At 56.2% G+C, this 17,154-nt stretch overlaps 1 protein-coding gene across 3 annotated transcripts in view; it reads left to right on the top strand.

The window, feature by feature from the left end:
• LOC140716093 (synapsin-1-like) overlaps positions 1-16,741 on the top strand; it is a 344,219-nt gene extending 327,478 nt beyond the window's left edge. For all 3 annotated transcript variants that reach the window (XM_073028799.1, XM_073028798.1, XM_073028797.1), the window contains exons 3-6: positions 6,835-6,892; positions 8,455-8,546; positions 9,320-9,476; positions 16,633-16,741. In XM_073028799.1, the coding sequence (XP_072884900.1) occupies positions 6,835-6,892; positions 8,455-8,546; positions 9,320-9,476; positions 16,633-16,731 (406 nt within the window). In that variant the 3' untranslated portion in view covers positions 16,732-16,741. The remainder of the gene's footprint in view (positions 1-6,834; positions 6,893-8,454; positions 8,547-9,319; positions 9,477-16,632) is intronic.
• Positions 16,742-17,154: the final 413 nt, after the last annotated feature.

The following is a 17,154-nucleotide window of genomic DNA, read 5'->3' as shown; positions in this document are numbered from 1 at the left end:
GAAGAGTATCGATAATGGCCGGGGTCACCCGTCTTGTAAAGACACTGCCCAGAAGAAGGCAATGGCAAACCCCTTCTGTAGAAAACTTTTGCCGAGAACAATCATGGTCGTGGAAAGACCATGATCACCCATGTCATATGACACGGCACGTAATGATGATGTCATATGACATGGCACATGATGATGATGTCATATGGCACAGCAGCACAGAATGATGATGTCATAAGACATGGCACATAATGATGACGTTGATGATAAATGGGAGCACGCAGAGAGAGAGAGCATCACTGACAACAGTGACTTGATCTCCATGATCAGTGAGCGAGACATGACAATAGTAAACCAACCCAGAAATGTTTTTGGGGGTTTGCTCCTATTTCTGTCTGAAATAGGTTCTCCTCAGATTCCCCTAAATCTCTTCTTCCCCCCCCACCACCGTCCTCTTTTATCTCCCTCTGTTTGATGGAAGTTCCCTACTCTCCCACTCGATCTCTGCTCATCATTCTGTCCATCCCTATCAGGTCCCCCGTCAGCCTCCCCCACTCCAGGGGAGAACAGACGCTGCCTCTCCGGTCTCTCCTCGTAACCGAAACACTCCGTCCCGGGCAACGTCCTCCGCACCCTCTCCAGTGCAGTCACCTCCTTCCTGTAGAGTGGAGACCAGAACTGGACACTGTACTCCAGCTGTGGGCTGACCAGTGGTTTATAAAGCTGTATCGTCGCCTCCCTGCTCCTGTACTCTGTGTCCCGGGTAATGAAGGCAGGTACCCTGGATGACCCCCCCCGCCCCCACTACCTGTTGGTAGGTGCTTTCAGTTTCCCTCTCCCAAGAGCCTTTCATGAGCCGAGCTGTTGGTAATTCCAAAATCCGGCTTCCTGACGATGTGCTTGAACAACGGCTTTGCCCAGCGTTTGGAGTTTGCTTTGCACCCCCCGTCTTTGGATCAGGTGAGAGGGAGGAAGGGGTTAAAAGTAGTTGGTAAATTGGTTAATTATTGTCAGATGTACTGAGACACAGCGAAAAGCTTCAACAACACACGCACAAAATGCTGGAGGAACCGGGCAGCAACTATGGGAAAGAGTAAACAGTTGACGTTTCGGGCCGATTCCCTTCATCAGGTCCGTGGTACCTCCCTTTACGTGGGATGATCTTTCAGGATGGCGTGCAGACAAAAGATTTTCACTGTCCAACAATAAAATTAAGCTTAAATTGGCAAATTGCTTAATTATTGTCACATGTGCCAAGATACAGTGAAGTCTTGCATTCTGTTCATTCAGAGCATTGAGGTAGAATAAGGGAAAACGATAACAGAACGCAGAATAGAGTGTCACAGCGACAGAGAGAGTGCAGTGCAGGTAGGTTATGAGGAGCAGGATCATAACGAGAGAGATTATGAGGTCAGGAGTCCATCTTATCATAACTGATGGCTATTCAAGAGTCTGACAACAGCGGGGTAGAACCTGGCGGTCGGTGCTTTCAGGCTTTTGTATCTTCTGCCCGATGGGGGGGGGTGGAGAAGGAAGAATATCCAGTGTGGGGGGGGGACTTTGATTATCCTGGCTGATTTACTGAGGCAGAGGGAAGCTTAGACAGAGTCCGCGGAGGGGAGGCTGGTTTCCGTGATGTGCTGAGCTGTGTCCGCGACTCCCCGCGGTTCCTCGCGGTCCCGGGCGGAGCAGTTGCCGTACCGAGCCGTGGTTTCTCCGGAGAGGATGTCACACCTTTATCCAGTAACACCGGAAATCCCCATATGAGCCCGACCCATTTGCCTGTATCCCTCAAACCTTTCCTGTCCACGTACCTGTCTGAGAGTCTTTGCCTCATCCACCTCCTCTGGCAGCTTGTTCCTCACACGGAACACCCTCCGGGTGGAAAGTACCCCCTCAGATTCCTCTTAAATCTCCTGTGCCCGTCATGATTTTATACAGTCTGTAAGGGGTGGCACGGTACCACAGAGGTTAGCACAACACTTCACAGTGCCAGGGTCATGGGGAGAGAGTGGGACAGTGGGATTAGTTTGGGGACTGACACAGGGCTGTGGGGAGAGAGTGGGACAGTGGGATTAGTTTGGGGACTGACACAGGGCTGTGGGGAGAGAGTGGGACAGTGGGATTAGTTTGGGGACTGACACAGGGCTGTGGGGAGAGAGTGGGACAGTGGGATTAGTTTGGGGACTGACACAGGACTGTGGGGAGAGAGTGGGACAGTGGGATTAGTTTGGGGACTGACATAGGACTGTGGGGAGAGAGTGGGACAGTGGGATTAGTTTGGGGACTGACACAGGGCTGTGGGGAGAGAGTGGGACAGTGGGATTAGTTTGGGGACTGACACAGGGCTGTGGGGAGAGAGTGGGACAGTGGGATTAGTTTGGGGACTGACACAGGACTGTGGGGAGAGAGTGGGACAGTGGGATTAGTTTGGGGACTGACACAGGGCTGTGGGGAGAGTATGGGACAGTGGGATTAGTTTGGGGACTGACACAGGACTGTGGGGAGAGTATGGGACAGTGTGATTAGTTTGGGGACTGACACAGGGCTGTGGGGAGAGTATGGGACAGTGTGATTAGTTTGGGGACTGACACAGGACTGTGGGGAGAGAGTGGGACAGTGGGATTAGTTTGGGGACTGACACAGGACTGTGGGGAGAGTGTGGGACAGTGGGATTAGTTTGGGGACTGACACAGGACTGTGGGGAGAGTATGGGACAGTGGGATTAGTTTGGGGACTGACACAGGACTGTGGGGAGAGAGTGGGACAGTGGGATTAGTTTGGGGACTGATACAGGGCTGTGGGGAGAGAGTGGGACAGTGGGATTAGTTGAATTCCTGCCACTGTCTGTGAGAAGATTGTTTGTTCTTTCCGTGACTGTGTTCGTTTCCTCCCACATTGCAAGGACGCACGGGTGGGTAGGGTAATTATTCACATGGGTGTAATTGGGCCAGAGTGACCTTTTACCATGCTGTGTCTCTAAATGAGGGGTTCCCACATTTTTCTCTGCCGTGGACCAATATCGTGAAGCAAAGTGTCCGTGGGCCCCAGGTTGGGAATTGCTGCTCTAAATAAGTAAAATAAACATCACGTTACCCTAATGCTCGCTCTCCTACACTGTGGTGAGAAAGCTCGTGCCATCTCAATAACATCCTCCTAAATCTCCACTGCACTCTTCCCGGCCTAACTCGTTCTCTCCTGAAACCCGTGCTCTCTGATCCCCGACTCCCCAGCCCAGGGGGAAACAGACAGCGTGAATCCACTCTGTCTAACAGGGCGGTGCTGAATAACGATGAGGGGGAGGTGATGCATCTCCCACTACACCACCATAACACCCCCTGACTGAGGTGTATAACCACGAGGGGCACGGATAGGGTGAATGAACAGTCTTTTCCCCCCAGAGTTGGGAAATCAAGAACTAGAGGGCAAAGTTTTAAGATGAGAGGGGGGTTATTTAATGTAATTACCCCTCTACTGAGTACAGTCCCAGGGACAATTAAACACTCCTTGTATGTGAACTGTTCATTTCATGGGATCAGTCTTGTGAACCTTGTCCGGACCCTCTCCAACGCCAGCTCGTCCTTCCTTAGATAAGCGCTCAAAAATTGATTACAAGGGGCAAGGAGAAAAACAGCAAGCTGTATTGAGGTACAGTCTGGTGCAAAAGTCTTAGGCACAGATATATAGCTCGGGTGCTTAATCATTATTTTCCTTGTCGTGGTACCTGGGCGATCGTGGTCTTTCCACGACCATGATTGTTCTTGGCAAATTCGTCTCCAGAAGGGGTTTGCCATTGCCTTCTTCTGGGCAGTGTCTTTACAAGACGGGTGACCCCGGCCATGGTCAATACTCTTCAGAGATTGTCTGCCTGGCGTCGGTGGTCACATAACCAGGACTTGTGATCTGCACCGGCTGCTCGTACGACCATCCACCACCTGCTCCCATGGCTTCACGTGACCCTGATCGGAGTTGGTGGGGGTTGTTTGCTACACCTTGCCCGAGGGAAGGGAGGGAGGAGAGAAGGAGTGCCTTACACCTCATTTGGTCGAGATGTATCTCCACCCTACTACCCGTTTTGCACAGTAATTTTATGTATTGCACTGTACTGCTGCCTCAAGAAAAAAGGAAATTTCCTGACGTGAGTGATGACAGACCTGATTCTGATCTGGGTCTCTGTTGTGGACTGAGAGTGGGAAGGGGGCAGGGAGAGGGGAAACATGGTTGGGAAAAGGGGAGGGAGAGGGAAGCACCCAAGAGGCATTCTATAATGATCAATAAACTAATTGCTTGGAGTCGCGCCTGGTGTCTCAGGGCTGGAACTAGCACTCCTTCTCTGCCAGCTGTCCCACACCCCTCCTGCGGGGCTCCACCCGCGCCATTCCCAGCATCCTTTGCTCCCGCCAGATTTACAAACTCGCTCTCCGCTCCACGTGGACAAATACAGTCCTGTGCAAATGTCTTAGGCACCCCGGCTACACGTGTGCGGAATACTTTTGCTGAGCAAGGTGAAGCAATAACAGAATGCAGAATAAGGTGTAACAGCTACAGAGAGAGTGCAGTGCAGGTAATCGGATAGGTGCGAGATCATAACGAGCTAGATTGTCATGGGAGACAGAGGGTTAATTTTCCCTGGGAGCTCGGAGGGACAGCATGGCAGCTGGGGGTACAAATTATAAGACCGGGGTTCGATTCCCGCCGCTGTCTCTGACGAGTTTGCGCATTCTCCTTATAACCGTGTGGTTTTCCCATGGGTGCTCTTCCCAAAGACCTATGGATTAGGGTTCTTGGGCTGTGGGCACACAATGCGAGAGCTTGCGGGCTGCCCCCAGGATGCCCTCGGACTGGTAGGACCAGGACGGGCTGCCCCCAGGATGTCCTCGGACTGGTAGGACCAGGACGGGCTGCCCCCAGGATGGGCTGCCCCCAGGATACCCTCGGACTGGTAGGACCAGGACGGGCTGCCCCCAGGATACCCTCGGACTGGTAGGACCAGGACGGGCTGCCCCCAGGATACCCTCGGACTGGTAGGACCAGGACGGGCTGCCCCCAGGATACCCTCGGACTGGTAGGACCAGAACCGGCTGCCCCCAGGATACCCTCGGACTGGTAGGACCAGGACGTGCTGCCCCCAGGACGTCCTCGGACTGGTAGGACCAGGACGGGCTGCCCCCAGGATACCCTCGGACTGGTAGGACCAGGACGTGCTGCCCCCAGGACGTCCTCGGACTGGTAGGACCAGGACAGGCTGCCCCCAGGATACCCTCGGACTGGTAGGACCAGGACGGGCTGCCCCCAGGATACCCTCGGACTGGTAGGACCAGAACGGGCTGCCCCCAGGATACCCTCGGACTGGTAGGACCAGAACGGGCTGCCCCCAGGATGGGCTGCCCCCAGGACGTCCTCGGACTGGTAGGACCAGGACAGGCTGCCCCCAGGATACCCTCGGACTGGTAGGACCAGGACGGGCTGCCCCCAGGATACCCTCGGACTGGTAGGACCAGGACGGGCTGCCCCCAGGACACCCTCGGACTGGTAGGACCAGAACGGGCTGCCCCCAGGATACCCTCGGACTGGTAGGACCAGGACGGGCTGCCCCCAGGATACCCTCGGACTGGTAGGACCAGAACGGGCTGCCCCCAGGACGTCCTCGGACTGGTAGGACCAGGACGGGCTGCCCCCAGGACGGGCTGCCCCCAGGATACCCTCGGACTGGTAGGACCAGGACGGGCTGCCCCCAGGATACCCTCGGACTGGTAGGACCAGGACGGGCTGCCCCCAGGATACCCTCGGACTGGTAGGACCAGGACGGGCTGCCCCCAGGACGGGCTGCCCCCAGGATACCCTCGGACTGGTAGGACCAGGACGGGCTGCCCCCAGGACGTCCTCGGACTGGTAGGACCAGGACGGGCTGCCCCCAGGATACCCTCGGACTGGTAGGACCAGAACGGGCTGCCCCCAGGATACCCTCGGACTGGTAGGACCAGAACGGGCTGCCCCCAGGATACCCTCGGACTGGTAGGACTAGAACGGGCTGCCCCCAGGACGGGCTGCCCCCAGGACGTCCTCAGACTGGTAGGACCAGGACAGGCTGCCCCCAGGATACCCTCGGACTGGTAGGACCAGGACGGGCTGCCCCCAGGATATCCTCGGACTGGTAGGACCAGGACGGGCTGCCCCCAGGACGGGCTGCTGGTGAACTCTGAGGAGCTCGATGCTCTCAACCCTCCCAACCTCAGCACCGTTGACGTAGACGGGAACGTGTGCGCCCCACCCCCTCCCAACCCACTGTTTAGAAGTCAATGTCCAGCTCTTTTGTTTCTTGTGTGGAAGGCCGTTGTCATGACTCCACACTGCTGGGCTCTCCACCTCCTTTCTGTGCTCCAGATCATCGTTATTTGAGACCCGGTGGGTGTCACCGGCAAACTTGTAGATGGGAGTTCGTGCCAAATCTGGCCATGTGGTCTTGAGTGTACGGGGAGCAGAGCAGGGTGAGGTGGTGGATGCTGTGTGCATGGACTAACTCCAGCCAGGCAAGTGAGGAGTGTCCTCTCACACTCCTGACGTGTAGATTGGGGGAAAGGTAATGTGGTGGATGTAGAGTGCATGGACTAACTCCACCCGGTGAGGTGGGGAGTGTCCCGTCACATTCCTGACTTGTAGAATGTGGTGGATGCGGAGTGTATGGACTAACTCCACCCGGTGAGGTGGGGAGTGTCCCGTCACATTCCTGACTTGTAGAATGTGGTGGATGCGGAGTGTATGGACTAATGGCCTCCCCTCCAGCTCTGTGCTGCTTATACCTGACAATGTAATGTGACCCTCCCCCCCTCTCATCTCCTCCTCCAGGTCCAAGGTGTTCAAGGGCAGGAAGGTCCAGGGAGAGTTCGACATCCGAGTGGAACAGGTGGGTCTAGGTTACACCCGTTGACTTACGCCACGGTGGGAACCTCCTCTCGGCCTCCCCACCCATTTCACCTTCACCCCAACTCTCACCCCTCCTCACTCCTCCCACCCCCGCCGAGCTGAAGGAAAGAGAGTGAAGATACTTCAGGAATCTTCTGGAGTGTATGATGGGACAGTGTAGGAATGGTGAGGGAAGGGTGCCGTGCTGCGGGTGGGTGGGAGGGGGTCAGTGAGGAGGGAATACGATGGTGCAGGTGGGATAGCGAGGAGCGTGTGCTACATTACAACACAGGGCCAACGGGTCACTTCGAAGTAGTGACAGAATTATAGGTCGCATGGCCGTAAGGGTCACAGGGTCACTGTCTGCACATCCCGGGGGCCAAGGGTCACAGTCGCGGTCACGTTGCCCAAAGATTCTCATTAGTTCATCTCCTGAAGCCTCTCTCCACCTCCGAGACCAGCGGGAGCACATCTGCTCCAAGAACGGGGCCAGGACTGCATCTATGGCACCAGACCCGTGCTAGGGACGGAGGTAGTTGGCCAAGATGGTGGCACTCTGAACTCTGACTCCAGTCAACACAACAATGACCCCCGACCCTGGAATTCTGCGGCAGTGACCCTATAATCCAGGGGTCATGAGACCGTGACCTTGCGTACCTGGAATCACGTGATAGTGACCTTGTGACCCTTGGGTCACATCACGGTGACCCTATGACCCTGGTCTAGTGTGAACCTGTGAGCTCGCAATCATCTCACGTGGGGGTCATGTGTCTATGTTCCCCTGACCCTGGGGTAATGTGACGCTGAGCCTGTGACCCTGGGGTGGCACAATCTGTGACCTTGTGACCCTGTGGTCACGTTATGGTGACCCTTTGACCTTGTGACACTAAAATCACGTGGCAGTAGATGTGTGACACTGGTTATCCAATATTAACCCAGTGACACTGGGGATCACATGACTGACCAATTGACCCTAGGGTGGTGGGACATTGACTCTGTGATCCTGGGATCATATGACACTGACCCCCCCCCCACCCTTGACCAGGCACTGGGTGACAGTGACCCCAAGCATAATGACCACATGACCCTGGGACTGGTTCACTGTGACCCTTTCACCTCAGGTTTTTGACAGTAAGCACCCCTACAAATGTCTGACTGTGGACTCCACTTAACCCTGTCGACGTTAATGACACTATGACTGGGGGAAGATGGTCATTCGACATAGTCACAAATGTCTTTCTCTCTCCCCCCCCCCTCACTGTCTGTCTGGCTGTCTGTCTGTCTCTCTCTACCCCCACCTCTCACTCTCTCTGTCCTCCCCCTCTCCCTCCCTCTCCCTCTCTCCCCCACTGTCTGTCTCTCTCTCCCCCTTCCCCCTCTCCTGACCCCTCCTCCCCTCTCTCATTTCTCTCTCTCTCCCTCTCTCTCCCCTCTTCCTCTCTCTCCCCCCTTTCTCTCTCCCCCTCGTTCCTGTTTCTCTCTCTCTCTCTCTCCCCCCTCCCCCTTTCTCTCTCCCCCTCGTTCCCGTTTCCTCTCTCTCCCTCTCTCTCTCTCTCTCTGCAGGCAGAGTTCTCCGAGCTTAACGTGGTGTCGCACGCCACGGGCAGTTTCACCGTGGACGTGGATGCGTTTCGGAACGGGGTGAGGGTTACCAGGTGAGGGATGTCCGCGGGGTGCGGGTGAGGTGGTACCCGCGCTGGGGAAACAGAGCCGAGAGACGTGAACCCAGACCGCGTCCAATCCCATCCTGCGGGTTACCCCGAATCCCACCCTGTCTCACCGGGGGACGTTAAACCAGGGCAGGACTCACACAGTGAGCGGCAGTGATGTAGAACAGACACCCGGGTGTTACAGGTACAACGTTCCCCGAAAGGGCGATGGGGGAGGCATCTGGCGCGCTGGCCTTCGTAGGTCAGGAGCTGGGACGTCATGTTACAGTTGGTCAGTACGTCGGTGAGACCACACTTGGAGTATCGTAAGCACTAAAAGACTCTGCAGATGCTGGAAATCCAGAGCAACACACACAAAATGCTGGAGGAACTCAGCAGGCCAGGAGCATCTGTGGAAGGAAATGGACAGTCAACGTTTTGGGCCGAGATTTATTCTCCCCCATAGATGCTGCTGAGTTCCTCCAGCATTTTGTGTTTAGTTGGGAATCTTGGACCATTCGTGACCCAGCCCAGAGTTTGGATCTCCCCCCCCCCCCCCCCACCCTCGAGATGCCCAGTGCGAGAAGCAGGCCCTTTGGTCCGTTGAGTGTGAACTGCCCCCCACCCCCACCCCCCCGGCACCAGGCGTCCCGATCCTTCTCCGGCACGCCGTGCTCAGCTGGTCAAGCCCCTTCCGACCGCCGATCCCCTCCGCGGGGACCAGCGTGGGTTCCGGAACCTCGGACGGTGCGTTTAACGGCCTTTCCCCGCCTCCGCAGGTCCTTCACACCGGAGTTTGTCCTGGTGAGGCAGCACGCCTACAGCATGGCCAAGGGCGGAGACTTCCGGAACATCGTCATCGGCCTGCAGTACGCCGGCGTGCCCAGCCTCAACTCCCTGCACTCCGTCTACAACTTCTGTGACAAGCCCTGGGTGGTAAGTGGGGGCAGGGAAAACGGGGACCCTACTCCCTCCATCCCCTCTATCACTCACCGGGCTCTCCGTTCCTCCCTCCCTCCATCCCTCTCTCCCCTCCTCACCTACCTCCTTCTCCTTCCACCCTCTCCCACTGTCTTCCCATCCCTCTGCACCCCCTCCCTGGTCTCCTCCATTCCTTCCTTCCCTCTCCCCTCCATTCTCTACATTTGCTCCCAACTTCCCCGTCCCTTGCCCTTTCTCTCTCCCTCTCTTCCCATCCTCTTTTTCTCGCACCTTCTTCCCACTCTCCCCTCTAACGACACTCACTGCTCCTCCTCCTCCCACTAACCTTCGTCACTCTCTCCCCCTCCTCCTCCTCTCCCCCTCTCCCCATTACTCTCTCTCCTCTCCCATGCCCTCTCACGAAGGAGAGGGGGTTTAACAGGGATGAGGAGGGAGGGGTTCACGGAAATGGGCTGGGCTGTAGGTGTGGGAGGGGGTGACAGAGACGGGGAGGGGTGTAGGGGACGGAGGGTGTCACGAAGACAGGGAGGAGTCTAGGGGAGGGAGGGGGTGACAGAGACGGGGAGGGGTGTAGGGGACGGAGGGTGTCACGAAGACAGGGAGGAGTCTAGGGGAGGGAGGGGGTGACAGAGACGGGGAGGGGTGTAGGGGACGGAGGGTGTCACGAAGACAGGGAGGAGTCTAGGGGAGGGAGGGGTTGACAGAGATGGGGAGGGGTGTAGGGGAGGGAGGGGGTGACAGAGATGGGGAGGGGTGTAGGGGAGGGAGGGGGTGACAGAGACGGGGAGGGGTGTAGGGGACGGAGGGTGTCACGAAGACAGGGAGGAGTCTAGGGGAGGGAGGGGGTGACAGAGATGGGGAGGGGTGTAGGGAAGTCTTTCTTCTTTAATCCTTTTCGCTCCTTATGGAGCATAGGGCCTCATCAAAAGTCCTCCACTTCCTGCGATCTCTAGCAGATGTTTTTGCCGTCTCCCAAGTTTGGCCGGCGGCTTTCAGTTCATCCAAAAGCCTACGCCTCCAGGTTTGCTTTGGGCGACCTCTCCTTCCCTTCCCTTGTGGATTCCATTCGAGTGACATTCGACTGGCTCTTCCTCAAGGTGTGGCCGACCCATCTCCACTTCCTCCTCCTTATCTGGAATACGATGGGCTCTTGGTTTGCTCTCTTCCATAGGTCTAGGTTTGACACTCTGTCGTACCACTTGAGGTGGAGGATCTGCCAGAGGCATTTGTTGAGAAAGGTCTGGATCTTGTTGCAGCTGGTGTTAGTGATTCTCCATGTTTCGGATCCATATAGCAGGATGGCTTTCACATTGGAGCTGAATATACGGAGTTTAGTTTTGACAGAGATAGCCGTAGATCTCCAAACAGGTCGCAGGGTTGTGAAGACATGTTGGGCTTTTCCGATCCTTGCTCTGATGTCCTCATCTGTACCTCCTGATTTACTGATTTTGCTTCCGAGGTAGGCGAATTTGTCTACATCTTCAACTATTTGTCCTTCAATCTGTAATGGCTCCTCTTGTTTGTTATTAATGTGTAGAACTTTGGTCTTCTCCTGACTGATCTTAAGGCCTACTCGCTGTGAGGTCTCACCCAAGGAATCTACTTTCTTCTGCATATCTTGAAGCCAGTGTAAAAGAAGAGCGAGATCATCTGCAAATGCCAGGTCTTCCAGTTTCCCTGTTAACGTCCACTGGATGCCTCTCTCTGAGCCAGCATAGGCTGTTCTTGTAGCCCAGTCGAGTACCACAAGAAAAAGTAGAGGCAACAGCAGGCATCCCTGTCTGACTCCAGTAGTGACCAGGAACTCTTCGGACAGTCTCCCATCGTGGATGACCCTGCATGAGAATCCATCATAAAGCTGTTTGATGATATTCACCATCTCTTCTGGTACACCATAGTGTCGTAAGATGCTCCACATTGACTTTCTGTCCAGGCTGTCAAATGCCTTCTCAAAATCAATAAAACACACATATAGTGGAGTTTGCCATTCTATTGTCTGCTCCACAATGACTCTTAGTGTAGCTATCTGGTCAATGCATGATCTCTCTTTCCTGAACCCTGCCTGCTCATCTCTAAGTCTCTGGTCAATGGCGTCTTTCATCCGCTCCAAGATGACCCTGGTGAGAACTTTGCTAGGAATGGACAACAAGGTGATCCCCCTCCCACTTGCCACACAGTGAAAGATCTCCAGATTTTGGCAGCTTCACAAGGAGGCCCCTCCTTCCAATCTGATGGGATCTCTCCTGTTCTCCATATCAAATTCAGCAGTTTATGCAAATGGTCTACCATAACCTGTCCACCCTCTTTCAATGCTTCTGCAGGAATGTTGTCTTCTCCAGCAGCCTTGCTGTTCTTCAGGCTTTTCAGGGCTTTTCGAACTTCTTGCTTGGTGATTTCACCTATATTGATGTTGAGTGGGTCTCCAGGCTCCAGGTCAGGTGGGTTCTGTGGTGGTGGTCTATTCAATACTTCCTGGAAGTGTTCCTTCCATCTCGCCAGCTGATCTTCAACAAAGTGAGCAGATGGCCTGTCTTGTCTCTAACAGGTCTGTTGAAATTGCTTTTCTTCCCTCTCAAAAGTTTAGTTGTTGTGCAGAGTGCCTTGAGGTCCCCTTTACTGGCCGCTGTTTCTGCTTGCTCTGCTATTTCATTGAAGTATGACCTCTTGTCCTTTCTGAGCTGTTTCTTCACCTCCTTGGCCATCACGCTGTACCTGTTGGTGGTGATTTGTTTCTGTTGCCGGATTCTGGCCTGATTCAACTCCTGTTTGAGCTTTTTCCTCTCCTCCACCTTCTGCCATGTCTCGTCCCTGATCCAAGGTTTACTGTTGTCTGGTGGTCTTCCCAGTACTTCTTCGCAGGCTCCTACAGTTGCCTTGCTTGAAGGTAATCCAGGCGTGTTCCACTGTTCTCTCATCTTGTTCTCTATTTGAAGAGCCCCAAAGCGGTTTTTGCAAGGTGATGTGGAAATCTTTCTTGTTCTCTTCCGTCTGTAGTTTTCTAACATCAAACTTTATTTGTGTGTTCTGTTGCTTCTTCTTGGCTAACAGCTTCATCTTCAGCTTTGCAACAACCAAATGGTGGTCAGATCCAATATCTGCTCCTCTTTTGGCTCTCACATCTTGCAATGAACTTCTCCAGCGCTGGCAGACTATGACGTGATCAATCTGGTTCTCTGTTTGATGGTCAGGCGAGACCCAGGTTATCTTGTGGCAGCGTCGGTGGGGAAAGAGGGGTACCTCCAACGGTCAGTTCGTTGAAGGCACAGAAGTCGGTAAGGAGTTCTCCATTTTCATTCATATTCCCCAAACCATTCTGGCCATCTCTCTCTCCCTGCCAGTGTTATCGCTGTCTACTTTGGCATTCAGATCTCCCATGACGATCAACATATCTTGCTCAGGTACCTTTCCAACTACTGCTTGAAACTGTGTGTGGAAGAGATCTTTTTCTTCTTCCTCTGTGTTGTTAGTTGGGGCGTAGCACAGGATAATGGATACCTTCTGGAATCTGGACTCGAACCTGGCTGTGATGATACGGTCGGACACCGGTTCCCATTCTATCAAACTTCCGGCTGTTTCTTTGGACAACATCAGGGCCACACCAGCCTCGTGTGGGTCTTCCTCTTTTCCTTTGCCGGAATAGAGCAGAGTTTCTCCCGTCTGCGGTTTGGTCTCACCAAAAGTATTCCACCTTGCTTCGCACACGCCCAGGAGTGTGAGGTGGGTATCGGTTCATTTCCTTCACTGCCTGTGCGTGCCTACCTGTCTCCCAAAGCGATCTCACATTCCATGTTCCAATTAGGGTAGATTTCTCCTGTGAGAGCAGCTTTGGAACCTCCATTATGGCTTCCTGACGGGTTTGGTTGCAGCGCGTCATCAGCCTCCTGAACGGGGCCCTGCTTTTCCCCAGATCTGGGTTAGTGGTTGACAATCTGCTGGACGGTTTCTGGAACAATTGCTTGTTTTACGTGAACGGGTTGTTAGCCCATTGCACAACCCCCAACCTGGAGGACCAGGGGTTTTCTGTCGGGGTCACCTTCCCCTAGGCGATGGCATTTCCATGCTAACGAGCTCCACCTGCCCAGGTTTGAAATCAGAGTTTACCCTCTCTAGATAGGCTGCCATCCAAGGCTAACGAGTCCTATCTACCCGGGTTTGAAATCAGAGTTTACCCTCTTCTAGATAGGCTGCCATCCAAGGCTAACGAATCCTATCTACCCGGGTTTGGAATCAGAGTTTACCCTCTTCTAGATAGGCTGCCATCCAAGGCTAACGAGTCCTATCTACCCGGGTTTGGAATCAGAGTTTACCCTCTTCTAGATAGGCTGCCATCCAAGGCTAACGAGTCCTATCTACCCGGGTTCCAATCGAGTTCCTTCTCCTCGGCTATGTTGGTTCGCGGCACCTCCTTCCATATTATCCGGTGCAGCCCTCACACGAGGGATCCCCCATCCACCAACCCAGGGGCGCGCATCAATGCCGTATAGCCCCAGCGTGAGGGTAGGGGTCACAGAAACAGGGAAGGGTGTAGGGGAGGGAGGGGGGTCACAGAGACAGGGAGGGGCGTAGGGGAGGGGAGGGGTCACAGAGACAGGGAGGGGTGTAGGGAAGGGAGGGAGTGACAGAGACGGAGGGGTGTAGAGGAGGGAGGGGTTCACAGAGACAGGGAGGGGTGTAGGGGAGGGAGGGGACAGAGACAGGGATGGGTGTAGGGGAGGGAGGGAGTCACAGAGACAGGGAGGGGTGTAGGGGAGGGAGGGGGTGACAGAGACGGAGGGGTGTAGAGGAGGGAGGGGACAGAGACAGGGATGGGTGTAGGGGAGGGAGGGAGTCACAGAGACAGGGAGGGGTGTAGGGGAGGGAGGGGGTGACAGAGACGGAGGGGTGTAGAGGAGGGAGGGGACAGAGACAAGGAGGGGTGTAGGGGAGGGAGGGGACAGAGACAGGGAGGGGTGTAGGGGAGGGATGGGGTGACAGAGACAGGGAGGGGTGTAGAGGAGGGAGGGGATCACAGAGGGAGGGGTGTAGGGGAGGGATGGGGTCACAGAGACAGGGAGGGGTGTAGGGGAGGGAGGGGACAGAGACAGGGAGGGGTGTAGGGGAGGGAGGGGTTCACAGAGACAGGGAGGGGTGTAGGGGAGGGAGGGGTGTCACAGAGATGGGGAGGGGTGTAGGGGAGGGATGGGGTCACAGAGACAGGGAGGGGTGTAGGGGAGGGAGGGGGTGACAGAGATGGGGAGGGGTGTAGAGGAGGGAGGGGACAGAGACAGGGAGGGGTGTAGGGGAGGGATGGGGTCACAGAGACAGGGAGGGGTGTAGGGGAGGGAGGGGGGTGACAGAGACAGGGAGGGGTGTAGGGGAGGGAGGGGGTGACAGAGACAGGGAGGGGTGGAGGGGAGGGGAGGGGTCACAGAGACAGGGAGGGGTGTAAGGGAGGGATGGGGTCACAGAGACAGGGAGGGGTGTAAGGGAGGGAGGGGGGGGCTGACAGAGACAGGGAAGGGTTGTAGGGGAGGGATGGGGGTCACAGAGACAGGGAGGGGAGGGAGGGGACAGAGACAGGGAGGGGTGTAGGGGAGGGATGGGGTCACAGAGACAGGGAGGGGTGTAGGGGAGGGAGGGGGGTGACAGAGACAGGGAGGGGTGTAGAGGAGGGAGAGGTAACAGAGACATGGAGGGTTGTAGGGGAAGGAATGGGTCACAGAGATAGGGAGGGGTCACGGAGACAGGGAGGGGTGTAGGGGAGGGATGGGGTCACAGAGACAGGGGAGGGGTGTAGGGGAGGGAGGGGGTGACAGAGACAGGGAGGGGTGTAGAGGAGGGAGAGGTAACAGAGACATGGAGGGTTGTAGGGGAAGGAATGGGTCACAGAGGATAGGGAGGGGTCACAGAGACAGGGAGGGGTGTAGGGGAGGGAGGGGGTGACAGAGATGGGGAGGGGTGTAGAGGAGGGAGGGGACAGAGACAGGGAGGGGTTGTAGGGGAGGGATGGGGGTCACAGAGACAGGGAGGGATGTAGGGGGAGGGAGGGGGGGGTGACAGAGATGGGGAGGGGTGTAGGGGGAGGGAGGGGGGTGACAGAGACAGGGAGGGGTGGAGGGGAGGGAGGGGTCACGGAGACAGGGAGGGCTGTAGGGGAGGGAGGGGGTGACAGAGACAGGGAGGGGTGGAGGGGAGGGAGGGGTCACGGAGACAGGGAGGGGTGTAGGGGAGGGAGGGGGGTGACAGAGACCAGGGAGGGTGTAAGGGAGGGAGGGGGTCACAGAGACGGGGAGGGGTGTAGGGGAGGGGACAGAGACAGGGAGGGGTGTAGGGGAGGGATGGGGGTCACAGAGACAGGGAGGGGAGGGAGGGGAGGGATGGGGGTCACAGAGACAGGAGGGGAGGGGAGGGGACAGAGACAGGGAGGGGTTTGTAGGGGAGGGATGGGGTCACAGAGACAGGGGAGGGGTGTAGGGGAGGGAGGGGGTGACAGAGATGGGGAGGGGTGTAGGGGAGGGAGGGGGGTGACAGAGACAGGGAGAGGTGTAGGGGAGGGAGGGGTCACGGAGACAGGGAGGGGTGTAGGGGAGGGATGGGGTCACAGAGACAGGGAGGGGTTGTAGGGGAGGGAGGGGGGTGACAGAGATGGGGAGGGGTGTAGAGGAGGGAGGGGACAGAGAACAGGGAGGGGTGTAGGGGAGGGAGGGGGTGACAGAGACAGGGAGGGGTGGAGGGGAGGGGAGGGGTCACAGAGACAGGGAGGGGTGTAAGGGAGGGAGGGGGTGACAGAGACAGGGAAGGGTGTAGGGGAGGGATGGGGTCACAGAGACAGGGAGGGGAGGGGAGGGGACAGAGACAGGGAGGGGTGTAGGGGAGGGAGGGGGTCACAGAGACAGGGAGGGGAGGGGTCACAGAGACAGGGAGGGGTGTAGGGGAGGGAGGGGGTGACAGAGACAGGGAGGGGTGTAGAGGAGGGAGAGGTAACAGAGACATGGAGGGTTGTAGGGGAAGGAATGGGTCACAGAGATAGGGAGGGATGTAGGGGAGGGAGGGGTCACGGAGACAGGGAGTGGTGTAGGGGATGGCAGGGGTCACAGAGACGAGGAAAAGGAATTGGTCTACCTCCTCTCTGACCCTACCTCGCTCTCCTCTCTGCCCTCCTTCCCTCCAGTTTGGACAGCTGACCAGGATCTTCAAGAAACTGGGGCCCGAGGAGTTTCCCCTGATCAACCAGGTCTTCTACCCGAATCACAAAGAGATGGTGAGTTGACCCTCGCTCACACTCGCTCGCGTCTCCGAGGGGGTTGACCCTCGCTCCACACTCGCTCGTGTCTCCGAGGGGGTTGACCCTCGCTCACACTCGCTCGTGTCTCCGAGGGGGTTGACACTCGCTGACACTCGCTCATGTCTCCGAGGGGGTTGACCCTCGCCCACAGACGCTCACACTCACTCGCGTCTCCGAGGGGGTTGGAGGGTTGTCGACCTGCCTAGTGCTCAGAGAAACGGACCGGTCCGCAAAGACATAAATGACGTCAGGAGAGCGCATACGACGGCCAATTTGTTTCAACGTTCGGAGTAAATTTATTATGAAAGTACATTCTACACAAACACTGTGATTCATTTGCTTGTGGGCATACTCTATAATTCCATAATAGAATGAAAGGCCACAGCAACTTGGCATTCAACCAGAGTG

Source organism: Hemitrygon akajei, chromosome 24 (assembly GCF_048418815.1).
Source record: "Hemitrygon akajei chromosome 24, sHemAka1.3, whole genome shotgun sequence".
Classification (NCBI taxonomy): domain Eukaryota; kingdom Metazoa; phylum Chordata; class Chondrichthyes; order Myliobatiformes; family Dasyatidae; genus Hemitrygon; species Hemitrygon akajei.
This window is presented reverse-complemented; position numbering and strand designations above follow the sequence as displayed.